Source organism: Pteropus vampyrus, unplaced genomic scaffold (assembly GCF_000151845.1).
Source record: "Pteropus vampyrus isolate Shadow unplaced genomic scaffold, Pvam_2.0 Scaffold337, whole genome shotgun sequence".
Classification (NCBI taxonomy): Eukaryota; Metazoa; Chordata; class Mammalia; order Chiroptera; family Pteropodidae; genus Pteropus; species Pteropus vampyrus.
Window position 1 is genome coordinate 1,547,938 of NW_011889118.1, and position 18,616 is coordinate 1,566,553.

Below are 18,616 nucleotides of genomic sequence, written 5' to 3' on the forward strand. Positions count from 1 at the left end.
CTGAGAGCCTCAGAGAAGGGGCTTTGGCTACTTTAACACGTCTTTTCGAACCGGTCACTATTTAACTTACTTGAGACAAGTGGGGATAGGCACAGAAAGCGCACAAAATAGAAAAAAAGGAGAAAAGAGGCGCAGGAACACAGATGGGTTCCAACCCCGCCCACTTAAAAGGCCCGAGCTTCTGGTGCCCCGCCTTCCTCCACCAATCAGCGAGCGAGCTGCTCCGTGACGCTATCTGCTCGCGACGAAGCCGCCCGGCGGCGGCGTTTCCTGGGCACGGAGACCCGGCACGGAGGCTATGGGCAGCCAGGAGGCGCTGGGCCAGGCGGCCCGGCTGGCCTCCTCCGGTCTGCTCCTGCAGGTACCCTTTGCCCGGCCCGCCCCAGGCCGTCCTGCAGCCGGGATTCGCTGGGATCCCGCCTGGGGCGGACTCAGTCCCATTGTGGGTAGCGCTACGGAGGGGTTCTGTAACAGGAGGGGTTCTACAACCGGAGGAGGTTGCCGCGGAGAGGAGACTCCCGGGCTCGGAGTTGGGAACTTGCGTTCAGTGTCCTGGCTGGGAGGTTGCAAACAAGCCACTTTCCTTTTAAGAATTATAGTTCCTATATGGCAGCAGGAGAGAGTTAGGTGGCAGAGGCACCTGTGGTGCTCTAGAATCTGATATTTTTTTAGGGCAAGGTGTTCATTTTCTCCATGTCCCACCCTTTACCCTCAAACACCTCTCTCAAACTCTGACTCCCACTGAGTTCAGAGAAACAATATGGCATAGCTAAGAACAGAGACCTTGGCTCAGGCAAGCCTGAATTGAAATCCTAGTTTTGCCATGTTCTTGGTGCATGACCCAGAACGAGTGATTTTACCTGCTAAAATCACTGATCAGCTCCTCATCAGAAAATGGGGGTAATAATAGTACCTAGCTTATACGGTTGCTCTTAGGCCAGATTCGGGTTATTCAGATAATTGCACTTAACACAGTACCTGGCTCTTAGTATGTGTTTAGTATATGTTGTCTGTGTCCCATCTGGTTGTGACCTTGGACCAGTCACTCCCCCTTCTTGGCCCTTTTTTTCATCATCTACCAGATATGGTACATGCCATTTGGTCCAAATGGTATCTAAAGATTGTTTTAACTGGTCGTCCAAAGTCAAGCAGCTCAGTTTCTCTGTCTCTTGAGCCATTCAGCCCTTCCTCACAAAAGTCCCGAATCCATCTCCCCATAAATTTTAGACAGGCAACATTTCACATGGAGGTTAGGAGAAAGAATCAGGCAGACTTGGGCTCAAGTTTGTCACTCGCTTGATGCCTGCCCTTGGGAAAATCTCTTCTCCAAGCATCATTTTCCTCATCTTAAATGAGAACAATACTGCAGCCTCATAGCGTCATTAAGGAGATTAGATGAAATGCTTGTTACATGCGTGACATGTAATTTAATAAATTTATTAAAAAGTAATAAATGTTAGCTATTTTTATTATGGACATTAGAATTTTTTAAATGGTCATTGTAGAGATGAAATTAGATAATCTGCATAAAACATGTAGAGTACCTTGCACAAGATATGTGCTTAATAAACATTAGCCATTCACCTAACCTTAAATTAGGTGAACCCTAAGTTTACCTAGTTTTTCTCTATTTTGCAACATAACTGATTCAGTCCTTTATCTATAGTGTTGATTGTTCCATCTTACTCTCTAGATTGGCTTTATAAAAAGAAAACAAGTCATAGCAGAAACTGTACTAAGAGTGAGGTGGCCTTCCCATAAGGTCAAGCTGGGTCCTTTGCTTGTTGTGTAACGTTGGACAACTCACTTTACTCTGAGTCTTACTTGCTTCATGTGCATTTACCTAATTGCTTTTAAGGGTCATATGATTAACAGATGTGAAAGAGCTTTTCTTAAACTAAATTCCTGTACAAAGTGAAGACTACTGTTAATAAGGGTTACTATGTGGAGCAAACACTGGGTATCATGACCAACCTCAGCTTCATTAGCTCAAACTTTTATTCAAAACAATTAGGAGATAGGGATAAGCCTGAGACATTAACTTTCTGAGACAAGGATAACTTTGACTTTGAACATAAACACATGTTTATGTGGTTTTTAAAAAATAGCCATAATCTTTAGGTTTCTTGAGTGTTTTAATTCAGTCTTGTATGCTTTCTCAAATTACAGTGCAGACACGAGGTAGCTTTGCAATTACATTGTAATCTGCAAAAGTTTGAGAGTTTATTCTCTGTCTTAACTCTGATCTGGCCATAGTGAAATTATTAATGCCTTTCATTTGTATACATTTTTCAAAAATGGTTTCACCTACACAATTTTGTTTGATCTTTGTTATCAATCCTATGAGATAGTCAGCCTCATTTGACAGAAGAGGAAATTGAGGCTTATAAACATTGGAGGATCATGGAGGCTAACAGTTAAATGGTGAGTTGAGACTCTCAGCCTTGTCCACTAACGGCTCTATGAATTGGCTTCAAACCTCTAAAATTGAGTACAGAATTTGGGTGGGTGGGTGGGTGTGTGTGTGTGTGTGTGTGTGTGTGTATCTGCATGTTTCAGAAGAGCTACAGAGCTTTCACCAGATTCTCAAAAGGTCCCATTTGACTCTAAAGGTTAGGATTGTGATATCTTGGCTTTGGAGACCTTGCTGCTCTGTGACACTTCAGGGACAGTGTTAAACTGCACTCTCCCTTTTTGGTCATACCTTTCTCTGGAGATTTTTAGACCTTAGTGGTTGCTTGTCATACTCTGAATCTTCTAGATTGCAGCTGTTCATGGGTAACTCCAAGAGTGCTAGACATAGAAGTGATTTGTCATTTGCATTTGAGTGCACTTGAGTTACTACCTGTCGTGCTGCCAGGATGCAGGAGAGTCACTTAACAAGTGAGGTTTGCACACCAGCCAGCATCCCCATTTAGCAACCCCATTTAATTGCAACATGTTCTCTGTCTCATGGAAAGAATTCTTTGCTAAGGTGTTTTTCTTGAATTGACAAGTTTAAAAGTCTCAGGATGTAGCCCTTTCAAATGGCAATAGCTAGACTCTGTCTCCCTTTCCCCCCATTTTATATATCTTATTACCAGAGTTTTCATTTAAAAGGTATTTCAACTCCTCTCTGGAAAGTGGCAAATATTCAGTAAATAAATACAGCCTTTTCTGCTTTCTAATTGAGAAAACTGAAGTTCAAAGAGATTAAATGTCATTATCAGAATCCCCAGATGCTACTAGGCAGAGAAGAGATAGAAATTAGACCCTGTGATTTCTAGACCCTGTAGGCTCCCACTTGCTAAGTGTGTGCTATTTCCAAACAGGCTGGAGGAAGGGGCGATGTGAAGCACTATCTAAAATTCTCTTTCTGCCTCTTAGAATGCCTGACTTGAAACCCAAAGAAATTCTTTGAATTTGTCAGGGCCTCCCTCTTCTCATCAGTAAATAGGGTTTACAGATGGGTTCTCTGACCACTGCTTTCCAGGGTTCTTTGACCACGGCCTGGACATGTCAAGAGACCCCAAGGAATGAAATTTTGGAAGAAATACAGACAGGTTGCGTATTTTAGAGAAGGTCTCTATGGCAAAGCTGCTGTATGTCCTTACACTAGGAAGAGTAGCCACATTGTTTGCATTTCAGCAAAGTAAACACTCCCAATGTAATTTATTCTTACTTATTTTTTTTCTTTTTCTGTAGGTGTTGTTTCGATTGATCACCTTCATCTTGAATGCATTTATTCTTCGCTTTCTGTCAAAGGAAATCGTCGGCATAGTGAATGTAAGGTAAGAAGGGATATGCTCTGGCATTGTCCGCAACTCACATCCCTAGTCAGGTGTCCTTCAAACTCTGTGCCTGTATGTCGCTCTTGGGTTTTAGAAGCATGGACTTCTACTTCTACTAGACTCAGAATGTTTTATCAGTGGGCTGAGGAGGAGCATGCTGGGGTGGGGGAATGAGCAGGCAGTGTTTCTTTTAATGGACCCATGGAGTGTTTTCCATTAGCAGCCTCCAAATGCATATTTCTCTGCCAGCTGTTCCAAATTGCCTGCTTTTAGAACCCAGGAGAGGAGTGGGAGTAATTCATTGCAAACACTATCTCAGGTATAATTCTGTGTTCTTGTCCTGCTGACAGCAAAGGAAGCAGGAATGCTACAGTTCATGAGAATGTGCTTTGTACTTGCAGGGCTGGAACAGCCAACTTCCTTCTCTCCTCAGTGAATTTTATAATTGGAAAATGGAAGCTGGGATGAGAGCTCGAGCCCTTGTCATTAGTTCTTTGGAAGCTCTTAGCTGACTTGCTTTGTCTTTAAGACTCAATTAGTTTCTTTTACTCTTCTCTTTACTGTTCAAGGACACCCACACATATTCTGTATTCACAAATGACATAAAAGTATATGAAGTCAATGTGAGTGCTCAAAATAGCTAAGGTATGTCTTCATGTCCTAATAAACAAAACAGTGTGTTCCAGACAGCATTCCGTGCCTAAAATCTACCAAACATATGTTCTTGGCTCTGCTTTCAGAGCTGAGTGAAGATTCTCAAACATTGATAGACAAAGGAATCATCTGGGGAGCTTTGCACTAGGTAGGGCTGAGGAGGGGTCCAGGAATCTGCATTTTGACAAGATTCTCAGATTATTTCGAAGTAGGGACCATACTTTTGAGAAATACTGTTTTAAAAGCAGGAAAGAAGAAGGCCAAATCTTCTTAGATGCTCAGACTTTAAAGCATTTTGGGCCTCTCCCCATTTAGTCTCCTCCAGGTTGGCAGGTCCCTGCTCTGATAGCCCTTGTCTGGCCTGCCCCCTGCTTAACATATGGTTCAGTCTCCGCATTCCTAGTGTTAGATAGAAGTACTGAATAGCAGGATGATCCTTGGATGACCTCAGAAACCTTAGCCCTGAGCCATCCCTACTCTGGCTTCATTTGGGCCATGGCCTGTTGAGGTATGGACACCACACTACTCCTCACTAAGGTGTAAGATGGTCCACCTAGGTGCTGCCCGCCCAGGACGTACACAGGCAAGCCTCACTGACCTGGGTTGCAGCAGCCTCTGTAATGGCTACCTTATAGCCTTATTGCCTGTCCTGAGATTCTTTTGGTCAGAGCCTCCATTCAGTAGAGCCTCAACTTCTCTCATAAGGGCTATTGAGTCACCAGTCTCAGGATGACCAAGAGGTCCCCTTGCTGTGTGGGATTGTATCTTGTCCTTTTCCTTACGGTCAGAGCCACACCTCTGCCTATATCCACAAAGTTTGCAGGCTTTGGGGGCTACTGTGGCAATTTCTGATCTTGGGTGTAACTCTGCAGGCACACACTCAGGTGTCCCTTGTTTGGCTCCTAACTCTGTTGTTCAAGTGGATCAAACTGGTGTGGGGTCCTGTAAGAACTCACTGCCCTCCACATCATCATCAGTGATTTCTGACCAAGACTTTTTTCCTCTCTCTTGCTGGCAAAATCTCAGAAATTCTGTCTATAAAAGAACAAGAAACCTTATTGATTTCTGCTTTTGCTTTATAGGCTAACACTGCTTTACTCGACCACCATCTTCCTGGCCAGAGAGGCCTTCCGTAGAGCGTGTCTGAGTGGGGGCTCCCAGCGAGACTGGAGCCAGACCTTCAACCTCTTATGGCTAACGTGAGTTGTGCTTTGTCAGGAGACAGTTTCACAAAGGCAAGTGTAACAAATGTTTGATGTTAAATAGCAACACTTGCCTAAAGTTGAATTGTCTCCAGCTTTAGTTTTGCAGTAGATTTCTGGGGACTTGGCATGGGACAGGAAGGGCTTTGTAGAAGGAGCTTCATGGCTGTTTTCTCTCGGGATGGCCAGGAGCCAGGAGGAGGCCCCAGGTGGGGGTTTCTGGGCCAGGTTTCTAGCCCTGTTTCTACCAATTTTGGAAGTTGTTTTTGCTGTTCCTGATCCCTACTCTGGGCCCCACGGGGCTTGTGCCATCTTTTTTAACCCTAATATTTTCCCCCTGTTGTATTTTCTGAGCTTTAAACAACCACTTAGTTTTAGGGGTTTCATTATATCTTTTTTCGATTTTGTTATATTGATTTCAGTTCTGAGCCTTTTAGAATATTCTTGAAGACCAAGTATACCAGCTAAAAACTGTAATAGCTTTTCTGCAGTTAGATCCCTGCAGGGAGAACTGGTGGTTGAGGTTGTTTCCCAATGCTACCCTTGCATAACTCCTTCTTCCTTCACGGAAACAAGTGTCATAAGGGCTGGTAGGTTTTCATTTTATTAGAGGAATGACTGTTAACTACCCAGTCATATTTAATTGCTCTGTGGTACACACATGAAGGAATACTGTGCACTGGACTATTGGTCATTTGCGTGTAAGTATCAGCTGTTTACTATCTTTTAGTCATTCTAGGTGCAAACAGCAGGCACACACTTTTTGGGAATTTCACTTATCCTGTCAGTACAGTGGATAGGAGTGTAGGTTGGCATTAGATCATGATTCGGTCTTGCTTCTTCCCTTGACTAGCAATTAATGACCTTAGCCAAACTACCTAGTGCCTATCAGATTGAGCTTTCTCATCATTTAAATTCATCATTCATTGTGAAGTATCAGTAAAATAAAAGGAGTAAATCATAGTGCCTGGCATGTAGTCAGTGCCTTAACAAGAGTTAGCTATTTATATGTATTTCTTTTCTGTTCAGTGTTACTATTTTAACATATATTTATTTTTATATTTAGCATATCAAAAAACTTTTTTCCCATTTCTAGAGTTCCCCTGGGTGTGTTATGGTCCATGTTCCTGGGCTGGGTCTGGTTACGGTTCCTTGAAGTGCCTGATCCTGATGTCATCCCGTACTATGGAACTGGAGTGGTGGTGTTTGGTCTCTCAGCTGTGGTGGAACTTCTGGGAGAGCCCTTCTGGGTCTTGGCGCAAGCACATATGTTTGTCAAGCTCAAGGTCTGTGTGCCTTCTGCTGTTAATGGGAAATGCAAAGAGTAAGGGAAAGAGTGATTTTTAAAAAATGGCTCTATAGGAGAGAATAATTTTTTCAGACTTGCATCTAAAAAGGTATTTGAAAATAGGTAAATGATCAGTTTAGTTTATTCACTTGAAATTTGGCAGATGGGCTGGGCTAAAGTTTACTTCTGCTATGCTATTAATAAAAATGCAGGTTTGCTAATAGGGAAATTATTTGTTTAAATAAGAATTTAAGAGGACTGTAAAAGTTTTTCAGATTTTTCTAGTGATTCTGTTTTAGTTGTATACTAAATATTAACTTTTCCCTTCATCTTTTAAAATATATAATTTGATATGTACAAAAGAATATATAACATACATATAAATCTTAAAGCATGATGATATCCTGGAGAACCAAGAACCTACTACCTAACCCAAGTAGAACATTACTGATACTATGTCCAATGACCTGCCACACCCCCACTGCTAGGGTAACCAATGTCCCAGATTTTCTATTTGTCATTCATTTACATCTTTTTAAATAGTTTTTGCATAGTTTGTAATAATGTTTGTAAAGTGCACCCTTTACCACACCTTTGCAGGTGATTGCTGAGAGCCTGTCGGTAATCCTCAAGAGTGTCCTGACAGCTTTTCTTGTGCTGTGGTTGCCTCACTGGGGACTGTACATTTTCTCTTTGGCTCAGGTAATAGCTACGGCTTTTAACTTTTGTATAATCTGTTTTTCCATCTGGTTGTTTTTTCTTGTTTCAGTTACTACATTGTTTACATTTGCAGTATTCATGCACGTGAGGAAGGCTAGGTGCTCTAAAAAGATGATCTTCACACTGTTTCTCTTCCGGCCACCATGTTCATCCTGCTCCATGCACTGACACCACTGGTGTCCCTCGGGGCCTGGAGCAGGCCATACATTAGGCCTCATTGTCAAACGTAAAAACTCCTTTAGACATTCTGTGGGCAAGCCTATATCAAACTGATCTTTGATCACCTGGCTATCTTATAGAGGACAAAAAAAAAAAACGATAAGGAGGTGGAGTGGGAATCAAATTGCATGTGTGTTATTTTCCTTGGATTTTAATCAATTGTTTTCCTAATAGGGGGAAGTTCTGCCAAGCCTATCTTAAACTTAAATTGAACTCTCATGTCATTCAGAGAGTATAAATCAAGTCTGAGCAGGTGTATTTTCAGTTTTAGCAGTTTGGCTTCATTTCCATGTTATCATTTTCATCTTATCATTTTCTGGTTCTAGTTCATATTTCTTGTTCTAATAAAAATATAATAAAGTATAAGTGCTAATTTAAGAAATGCAACTTAAGATCAGATAGTTACCAGACTATCCTATTGTATAAAGCAGTTTGTAATTTTTTTTAATGTATAGGAATATAAGTTAAAATTTTTAGTAATGATTTATGTTAGAGTCTTTCCCATGTCTTAGGCAAAAGCAACAAATATTTTTCTGAAACACAGAAGAGCAAAATTTTAAATTAATAGAATAGGAACAAGAATTGCCTCCTAGAAGCAACTGCAAATTTTGCATACTTTAGAGAAGTAATTTGTGATTATTTTTGCCACTTTTGATTAGATCTGAAACTACAGTTATCAGTATTCGTTATGCTTTTTGATGCATTCTCCCTAATAGGACAGGAGGGCCATGAAGACACCCAGTTATTGGTTGATTCTTCCTGGGAAAGGCACTTATACTATGACTTGCTGATTATTATAACTCCCACCAAAGATATGTCCTACATAGGTCATAGGTCATCTAGGCCAGCTCTGAGTTTATTTGCCTCCTTATCGTAAGACTTCTGAAAGCTCTTCTCTGGTACATTCTCTGTCAGTGTCTGTGTTAGAAGTCTGAGAGTCGGTAGCACCTCATATCAGTAGGTGAGCCCTGCAGGTGATAGCAGCAGAGCGTACCTAAGGCCCTGGGTTTCCCCTTTGTCCAACTCACCTTAGGTTCCTCTTCAAAGAGCCCCTCATTCCATGGCATCAGATGTCATTCAAGGGTCACTTCAGAATATATAAAGAATTAATACAACTCAACAACAAAAGCACAAACCACCCTAAAAATGGGTAGAGGACTCGAATAGACATTTTCCCAAAGGAGATATACAAATAAATGGCCAATAAACACACATGAGAAGATGCTCAACATCATTAATCATTAGGCAAATATAAACCAAAACCACAGTGAGATAGTGTAAGGATGGCTATTATAAAACAAACAAACAAACAAACAAATACAGGCGTTGGCAAAGATATGAAGAAATTACAACTCTCATACATTGCTGGTGGGAATGTAAAATAGTGCAGCTGCTGTGGAAAACAGTTTGGCAGTTCCTCAAAAAGATAAATATAGAACTGCCAGATGACCAGCAATTCCACTCCTCAGTATACCCAAAAGAATTGAAACAGGTGTTCAGCTTGTACATGGATGCTCATAGCAACACTATTCACAATAGCCGAAAGGTAGAAACAACCGAAATGTCCACCTGATGAAAGAATAAACAAAATGTGGTGTATCCATGCAATAGAATGTTATTTAGCCATACAAATGATATAGCGATACATGCTACAACATGATGAAGCTTGAAAACTTACTAACTGAAAGAAGCCAGACACAAAAGGCCACCTATTGTATGATTCCATTAATATGTAATGTCCAAAATAGGCAAGCCCAGAGAGACAACAGATTACTAGCTGCCGAGGGGTGGGGGAATGGAGACTGACAGCTTAATGGGTACAAAATTTCCTTCTGGAGTGATGGAAATGTTCTGGAATGAGATAATGATAGTGATTGTACAACATTGTGAATGTACTAAAAGCCGCTAAATTGTATGCTTTAAAAACGGTTAAAAGAGTCATTGTTTTGTTACATGATTTTTTTCTCAGTAAAAAAAGGGGAGGGATCATATAGTTAGGATACCAGAAGAAGACTACCCATAGGTTGTTACTGTTTTCTCAGGCTCTGATGAGAAGGTGAAGAGAGATGGGGGAGGGAGCCGGAAAAAAAGGTACTTATCACAGGATGTTGGCAGCAGATGGTGTGGCTCACAGCAGTGCTGCTTGTGTCTTAAAGGGCTTGAGGCATGAAAGAAGAAGGAGGGGATGGGAGGAAAATAGTCAAAAGGTACAAACTTTCAGTTACCAGGTAAATAAGTATTGGGGATGTAATGGACAATGTGATGACAATAGCTAACACTGCTGTATGATATATAGGAAAATTGTTAAGATAGTGAATTCTATGAGTTCTCATCACCAGGAGAAAAGAAATTTTTTTTTTTCTTTTTGTCGATGTCTGTATGAGAATATGGATGCTAGCTGAACCTACTGTGGTAACTATTTTACGATATGTGTAAATCAAATCATTATACTGTATGCCTTAAACTTGTTCATTGATGTATGTTAATTATTTCTCAATAAAACTGAAAAAAAAAAAAGAGATGGTAGATGTCAGGCTTTGTCCTCAGGTATGGATGGAACAGGGATGGAGAGCACAGGAGCCTAAACCAGCTAAATCACGATTCCTCTTTATCCTTGCTCTGTGCCTTTCCTACAGGAGCAGCCTCAGTGTTTCCAGATTAAAAGTGGTGCCTGGAAGTCCTATTTCTTCTTGAGCTAGCGTGCACTGCTATTCTAGGGGTATAAAAGGGTAGAGGGGAGCTTGAGAAAAGGGTCTCTTTGAATACTTCTCCCCAACCTGCAAATAAAACCCCAGGCTGCTGCTCTTGGCCAAAAGCCGTTCTTTTGTTCAGGATGGTAGGAGGGAGGGTAGGCCTTCTTATCACTCCACCTTTCCTCCCCCATCCTGTAGTAGCTCTTGCCCTGCCCATGTCCTGGGCAGAGAGGAGAGAGCCAGCAGCTCACTTCTGCTTTGTAATCATAATGTCACAGGTTTACAGGGTTTATGGAAAATTCCCAGTCCTAGATGATGGCAGGTCCCTGGATATTGGCACGGCCAGGACACACGGATCCTCACAGTGTGCTATCTAGGCGGGAGAGCCATTCCTTTGACCAAATAGGAATCTTTTGAGAACATATCTGACATCACTGTGGTGATTGTGCTACTGGGTATCTGTCATGGAAGTTATGTTCTGTTTGCCCAGAAGAACTTCTGTTCTCCCAGTCAGGTAAAGTGTTTGGAACACTTCCCAGAGATGCTGCAATGGAGTTGGGTCTTAGTAAATAGTGCTATTTTCCAGAGGCTGAGGCATTGCTCAATAGCAGGTGCAGTTAATTAGTTAATTAAGTTCTATTTCTTGATTGGCTTTTGAGGTCAAATTTACAGACATATCTTAATTATTCCTATATTAAAACCGTATAATTTAAACCCATTTTTTTCTTTCAGCTTTTCTATACTGCAGTTCTGGTGCTCTGCTATGTTATTTATTTCAAAAAGTTACTGAGTTCCCCAGAATCAACCAAGCAGCAAACTCTTCCTGTCTCCAGAATGACAGATCTATTACCCAATATTCCAAGAAGTGGAGTAAGTAATGCATTTTGTCTCCTATAATAATAATGTCAAAATCATCTCATTATGATTACAGATCATCTCTTTAATCACAGATGTTGGTTATTCTTGAGGGAAAGAAACTACAACTTGATTGTTTACTATTTTAGTAGTAAAGATAATTTGATAGCTCATATTTATTGAGTGCTTGCTATGTGTTCCGCCAGGGTTTCTAAATCTTGACACTACTGACATTTTGGGCTGGATAGTTCTTTGTTGTGAGGGATGGCCTGTGCATTGTTGGATGTTTAGCAGCATCCTCAACTTTTACCCACTAGACCCCAGTAGCTACCACCCCTCAGTTATAACAACCAAAATGTCTCCAGACACTGTCAGATGTTTATTGGAGGACAAAATTGCCCCCAGTTAATAACCACTGAACTAGGTCCCATGGCAAGTACTCTCCATACCCTCATTTAATGCTCTGTGAGGCTGACACTATTGTTTATATTTTAGGGTTGAGGAACTGAAGTATAGTGACTAAATGTCTGAGCAAGGTGAGGGCAGGAGTGTAGAGTAGATTGAATCCCAGTAGAGCACAAGCTGTAACCACTGTGCTCCACTCTCTGTTCTTCTGTGTCTCCTGATTTTTCTCAGGATTGACCTCTGGCACAGACATTCCAGAGTGCTGCCTAAGCAGGGATGACCTCTGCATAGTTCCTTCATTTGATGTCAGGTCTGTCTCTCAGATGATCCACTTTCCCATGTAGACCACTGAGGATTCTAGATGCTCTCGGGTGGGAATAAGGCATAATCTTTTTCTACTCAACTCTTTAACTCTCAGTTCATTTGACTTTTATTTCCTGACTCTTGTGGAGTCAGTGCTGCTGTCTGTGGCCTTAGAGTTGCACATGTGATGTTATGCTGCATTGCCTCTGCTCGGTTGGTTTATGCACTGCTCTACTCTAGGCTGACCACTTTCTCCTTTCCCATACTTGTTTGCTTGCTGGATATGGTGCTCTCAGTTGAGGTAAAGTTTTGACTAGACTTCTCCTTATTCTAGTTTTTGATTACTTTAAAAAGTAATGAAATATTTGTGACCTTAGTCTCAGAATTTATGGAATCCTGCTTTACAACTTTTCAAGAAAATACAGATATTGTGTAACAAAGCCTGATATGTTTTGATTTGTTAGATAAGAGTCCTCCATTCTGATAAACTAGATCTTACCCTTAACTTAAATCAACAAGATAAGTTTGAGATAGCACGATCCTTCATCTGCAGGTTTAGAGGATTAGGACTCAGGATCACTTCTCTTGCCTGGAGCTTCTGCCACCTGCCCACGCAGCAGGTCTGAGCAGGCAGTAAAGTCCTCTCCCCTGAGTGCTCCCTAGGGCTCACTTGTGCCAGGCTTGGCCAGTTTTATATACTGGGCCAGTCCCTGCACTCCAGCAATATTTTTTAAAGGAGCATTTGGGCTGTTAATACAGGCAAGGAGAGAGGGTAATGAAAAAAATCTATCAAGTGATATTTACTCTATGATAGGCTCAGAACTCTGAGCTTCATTTCCTTATCTGTCAGATGGGGATAATAAGAGTTTCTCCCACATGATTGTGAGAGCCAGATGAGATGTTGCATATAAGATGCTTAACACTGTGGCCTGACCCAACTGGGTGTCCATAGTGACAGCTGTTCACAGTGATACCATCACCACCATCTTGCTGCTGCCCGAGATCAAGAATAGCTCCACTGAAATAACCTAGCAAGGCAAACACTAATGGCATTGGCATGAGAGCTCAGCAATTAATCTGGCAATCTATCCTGAAAGAACCCCTACTCATACTACTGGGACAGAAGCCTTGACTATGAGAAGGGTGTGTGTACCTGTCATACATGGTAGCACCATTCCTGATGACAGAGCACAGCTCTATGCCGGATGCTGTCTGGGATATAGACGTGTAAGAAGGTAATTTCTGTGCCTTAGGGGCTCCCGGTTCATTTAGGAGGCAGTAAATGCAGATGTGAAGCCTGCAGGACTCTCTCCAGACCTCAGGGTGCTCATGTTTAAGGTGGGGTTGTTGGTCTACATGAAGTGTGAGGCCCCTCTGAAGACTTAAGGAGTTCCAAGAAAGTGTTTGAACTTTGGCAAAGAGCCATTTATAATAATTGCCATTGACTGCATGCTTACTCTCTGCCTGGCACTATGCTAAGCACTTTACATGGACTTTTGTGTTTAATCCTCACAGTACCTTGTGAAATAAATATGATGTTTCCATTTTACAGATGAGAAACTGAGGTTCAGAGGCATTAAGTAACCAACCAAAAATCACCCAGCTGTTTTTGAACTCACTTCTCTCTGTCTGTGGACTAACCTTAGTCTATATGTTTAAATCTATGCTATGTAGTCTTTCAAAAGAAATTGGCATACTGCCCCAGGTAGTTATTTATTTACTTAACGTTTGGGAAGTTCCAGGTAGAACAATTTATTATTCAAGTTTATTATTTTTTTTTAAAGAGAAAAGGAATGAGACGAATCTTGAATGCAGTGGATGACTTTACCTTTGGCAACATGCCTAACTCGACTCTCTGGAGCAGCTTTCTGCACTGGGTGTTCCCTTGTGTGAAACTGGTCAAACAATTACGCTTGAAATCAATTTGACGACATTGGCAGATTTATTCCCTATTTTTATAGAATTCCATCTTCTTTAAAGATACTTAGCCTTAAAATAAATTAATAATCCCTCAAATATGACTGCCTTTTATATCTTTTATAATTTTGATACTTCTGAGTGATTTAATATGAGATCTGCCAATATTTAAGTAAAGCTGAGGAATTTAACACAGCAAGCGTGTATTAAGCAGTATTCTGTGTTAAGCACTGTACCAAGTACCCTGAGTTCCCTCAGAACTTGTGTTGTGGTGAGGAAATAAGATGTGTACTCATTTAACTAAACTGAAAGAATGTGTGTGTGTGTGTGTAGTGTAGTGTAGTGTAGTGTTAACAAAATAGGAGCACAGAGAAAAGATTGATGAGTTCCATCTTGGAGCATCAAGGAAGGCTTCATGGAGGAAGCTGCTTTTCAGCTAGGCCTTGACACATGGGTGGGCAGATGTGAATGTATGGTAGAAACTTGCTCAATTGTGGCTGCAAGAAAGAACATTTCCTCAGGGCTTATTATATGGCCATCACTGTGTTGGAACTGGGATTTCTGAGATGACTAAGGTATGTACATTGGCTGAGGGGAGAGGAAGCAAATGGTGGAAGCAGGTTATGGCCTCCTGGTCTAGGACCAGATAGTGGTGGCCTCAGTGCCATGGACCTAAGGTTTTGAACAGTTCCATGATCTAATTTCCTGTGTTGAGAAGCTTACCATCTCTTACAGGTTTACTGAGTGTCTCATTTTCTTTCATTCAATCCTCATACCAGCTCCAGCAGATAGGACTTCCTATCCATTTTGCATATGAGAAAACGGAAGCTTAGCAAAGTTAAGTATCTTACCCATGCACTAAGAAGTCGGAAACTGCAGTTTGAGCCCCAGTCTCCAAGCTTGGCTCCAAAACCCAAACCCCACCATAAGAAGGATGAGCTAGAGAAAAGGTTGGAAGTGAAAAAGCTCACAGGGAAGCAGTGACAATCGTCCAGATAAGAAGTGATGAGATCAGTAGGAAGGTGGGTGAACATGGAAGCATGGGTAAAGCCAGGGCAGACTCCATAGCCCTGGAGCAAGAAGGAGAGAAAGGAATGCTATGTGAAGTTTCAAGGTGATGGAGAGCAGGGGACAGGACCATGACCCCAGACTTCCCAGTGACTCTCGTCAAGGATGCAGTTGGTCAGACCATCCTGAGTTAGAAGAGTTTGGGAAGTGGAAGAGTGACTCAGATTAAAGCACAAAGAGCCCCAGAGTTATGATCCCAGACCTTTCCTAGAGGTACTGCCCATCACCTTTTACCATCCATGCTTCAGTTTCTCCATCAGTGCAGCAAGGCTGTAGAATGGCTTGTTGGTCAGAAGATCCCAGAGAGATTCATGGCCTGTCAACCAGCTCAGCAGTACTAACCTAGCTCTTGTGAAATGAGCCTGTTTTGACTGTCCCAAGTAACAAATCCATTCTGAACAGAATGACAAAAGCCCAAAGTATGCATTTCTTCTTTTCTACCACTTAGCAGATGCCTCTGAAAAGAAACCCAATCTCTGATTGGACTTCCTTTCTCTATGTCGAGAACTTTGGACATAGTAAGCAGTGTGGCCATTTCTTCCGACCCATGGGTCCATTTAAATTGAAAACATTAGGAGAAAGGAATGCTGAAGTATGAAGTATAAGATCAGAGACTGTCATGATTTCACTCTCTACAGCACCTGGCCTTCCTAGGTGGTCTCCCATCCAAGTACTGACCAGGCCCGACCCTGCTTAGCTTCCGAGATCAGACAGGATCGGGCTTTTAAAGAACTTTTTTTTAAGGAGCACAGTCATGTTCCCAAACTCATTCACAACCTTCCAGCAAGTAGGCTTCAGAAGAGCATCGTGGGCCAACTATAACTGTTCATTTCCTTTAAAGAGCACAGGTAGTGCTGTGCAGACCCCACAGAGGATCACCTGACATAGGGGTCAGGATATAAGAGAGAGTAGGTGCTTGTTACCCCCTTGAAGCTGTGGGCAGGCTCAGCGTCCCAAACATGACAGTCCACAGTGCCCCCTAGTGGTATTAGGTAGTCTGGTGCTCTTTGTTCTGGGGAAGGGGATGCCCCACTTCCTTCTCGCTGAGGAAGATTTACTCCTGGACTAGAGCTACCTCTAGCATCTGCCCCAGGTCCAGTGATGCCCTAAAGGAAGCGTAGTTTGAGAGGATTCAGGACTTGCCTCCAAGTATCTGCAAGAAAGGCTCTGAAACCAAGGGATGAGGAGATTTGAAGATTGGAAATGACCCTTGTTTTCAAGGGGTACTCTAAACTTGCTCTGTCCTAAATGGTAGTCACCAGCCACATATGGCTATAAAGCATTTGGAATTAAGTTGAGCTATACGTGCAAGATACACACTGGATTTCAGAAACTTACTATGAAAAAAATAATATGAAATACCTCTAATATTTTTTACATGTTGAAATGATATTTTGGGTTAAATATGTTAAAATTAATTTTGTCTGTTTCTTTTTACTGTTCACTGTGACTCCTAGAAAATTTTAAATTATATATGTGGCCTGCATTATATTTCTACTGGATAGCATTGTTCTACCCAGATAGGCTTTGGGCCAAGAACAAGGGCCCATATGACTGGGACAGGTTCCAGGCCTGCCCTTGGGCCAACTTCCAGCTAAAGCTGACCTTTTGGAGAGGTGGAGTAGACTTGGCCTTTGTGATTCACCCCTTAACTCCCAAAGAGCCCCCTGAAATCCCACCTTTCAAAAGTCATCACTTTGAGTTAATAGGAACTTTCAAAATGTAGGTACCCCAGGATTAGGAACCTAATACCTAGACACTATATTTTGGGATCCAGGATGCCTTCGTGATATAGGAGGGGCCCCAGAGGGAACTGGTGAGAGATGGAAAAAAAGGAAGTCATGTCCAGCTAGCTGCCTCAGTCCTCCTTTTTATGGTCAGCTCTTTGGTTTTGAGGCTGCCTGTTTCTTACAGATTGACCTCTGCCCTTCCTAAGGCTTTGCTTCCTTCTTACCCAACTTGTCCTTATGAAACGGGCAGTTTGGTGCCCTCCTTGGGAGTTTTGGAAGAGCCAAATGGAAAGTTTAGTTTTATTTATTTATTTTTTCTTTACTCTGTTATACGAATTCTGAGTGGTTTAACTGACCTGGGAAGCTGGACTTTCTTTTGAAACATACAAGCAAAGCTCATATACTTGGTGTAAAGGGATCCTTGAAGGCTAAATATAGCATTAAAATGTAGAGTATATGGAGCAAAATTTGTTCTACACGTTGGCATGCTTCAGACATATTTTAAGGAAAGAACTGACTGAGCTGTATGTGTTAGATGTGGTCAGCTTATTGTCTGGGTAGAAGCAGCAAGGGAACAGCACAATTCTCTAGGGCTCTCAGTGAATGAATCTTGGGCAGGCCTCTTATGAGGAGGCTGTCTCACCTAGAGATTTTGTCTTCGTGTTTAGGATTATAAATTCTTTGCCATTATTTGTTGGATACCTCTATGTGCTTAGCATTAAATGAAAAAGTAGTGAGGACTATTCAAGTTAGGATTTAGGGACCAAAATGAGTTCGCTTCTCACGTAGCATAATTCTACTCTTAATACTTGCAGTGCCTGGGATTTTGTTTTGTTTTGTTTTCTCTTTTAGGCCTTTGTAAATTGGGAAGAGGCTAAATTGACCTGGAGTTTTTTCAAACAGTCTTTCTTGAAACAGATTTTGACAGAAGGTAAGTAAAAGGTCACTCTGAGCAGTTGGAAACCAGAGTATAAGCAAGGGGATTCCACAGAAATACTGATCATCTCGATCCAGACCGTCCAGTGTCTGTAGTACCTGGGCAGAGGAACCTCAGAAATGCGAGCTTTTTATATAAGGAAAAGGAAACTAATGTTTATTTAGTTTGATACCTTAATTGTCTAATTTAAATCTCTCCACAGCTTTGTAAAAAAGATATTGTCTTTATTTATTATGGCTGAGGAAACTGAGGGCCAGCAAAGTAACATAACTTCTGCAGTATCCTACAGTGATGAGGAACAACTTAATTTGAATCCAAGTCTAACTGCAAGCCCCATGTTATATCATTTAAATAAATATATTACAAAAGTATTATATCAATTACGGAAAAATTGGAAAATAGAGAAAACTACCTGCAATCTCATTATCCTATCCTAACTTCTTATACACTACTTTTTTGAACTTTTTAAAGAACCAAGTTTTCATCATTTTATTTTCTTAAATGGTGAGATTCACCTGTGTGATAGTTTGGTCAACCTTCCAACTTTCTAAGGCTTTCCAGTTTAACAGTGACAGAGTTCTTGATGCAGAGGGCCAGCAAGGAGCTGAAAGTATATCTAGTATGGGTTTATTTATACCCAGCTTTAGTTCAAAGAATGAGATTTGAGGCAGTTATAAGCTGCTGAAGATAGTAGTTTCTCTCCATATATAAACTTAATATGTCTATCCATCTGTATATCAATTACTAAACATATTTTTAAGTCTTTTCAAAAATTATCTTTTAATTATAAAAATAATATAACCTTAATACAAAAATTTTGGAAAATAAAAAAATTCCCTATAGTTCTAGAACTCT

The 18,616-nt window shown here is 41.3% G+C and overlaps 1 protein-coding gene across 2 annotated transcripts in view; it reads left to right on the plus strand.

The window, feature by feature from the left end:
• The first annotated feature begins 242 nt into the window (after positions 1–242).
• RFT1 (RFT1 homolog) overlaps positions 243–18,616 on the plus strand; it is a 34,836-nt gene continuing 16,462 nt past the window's right edge. For both annotated transcript variants that reach the window (XM_023522297.1, XM_011378392.2), the window contains exons 1-7: positions 243–361; positions 3,685–3,770; positions 5,507–5,623; positions 6,723–6,912; positions 7,515–7,616; positions 11,279–11,416; positions 17,677–17,755. In XM_023522297.1, coding sequence (XP_023378065.1) covers positions 299–361; positions 3,685–3,770; positions 5,507–5,623; positions 6,723–6,912; positions 7,515–7,616; positions 11,279–11,416; positions 17,677–17,755 — 775 coding nt within the window. In that variant the 5' untranslated portion in view covers positions 243–298. The remainder of the gene's footprint in view (positions 362–3,684; positions 3,771–5,506; positions 5,624–6,722; positions 6,913–7,514; positions 7,617–11,278; positions 11,417–17,676; positions 17,756–18,616) is intronic.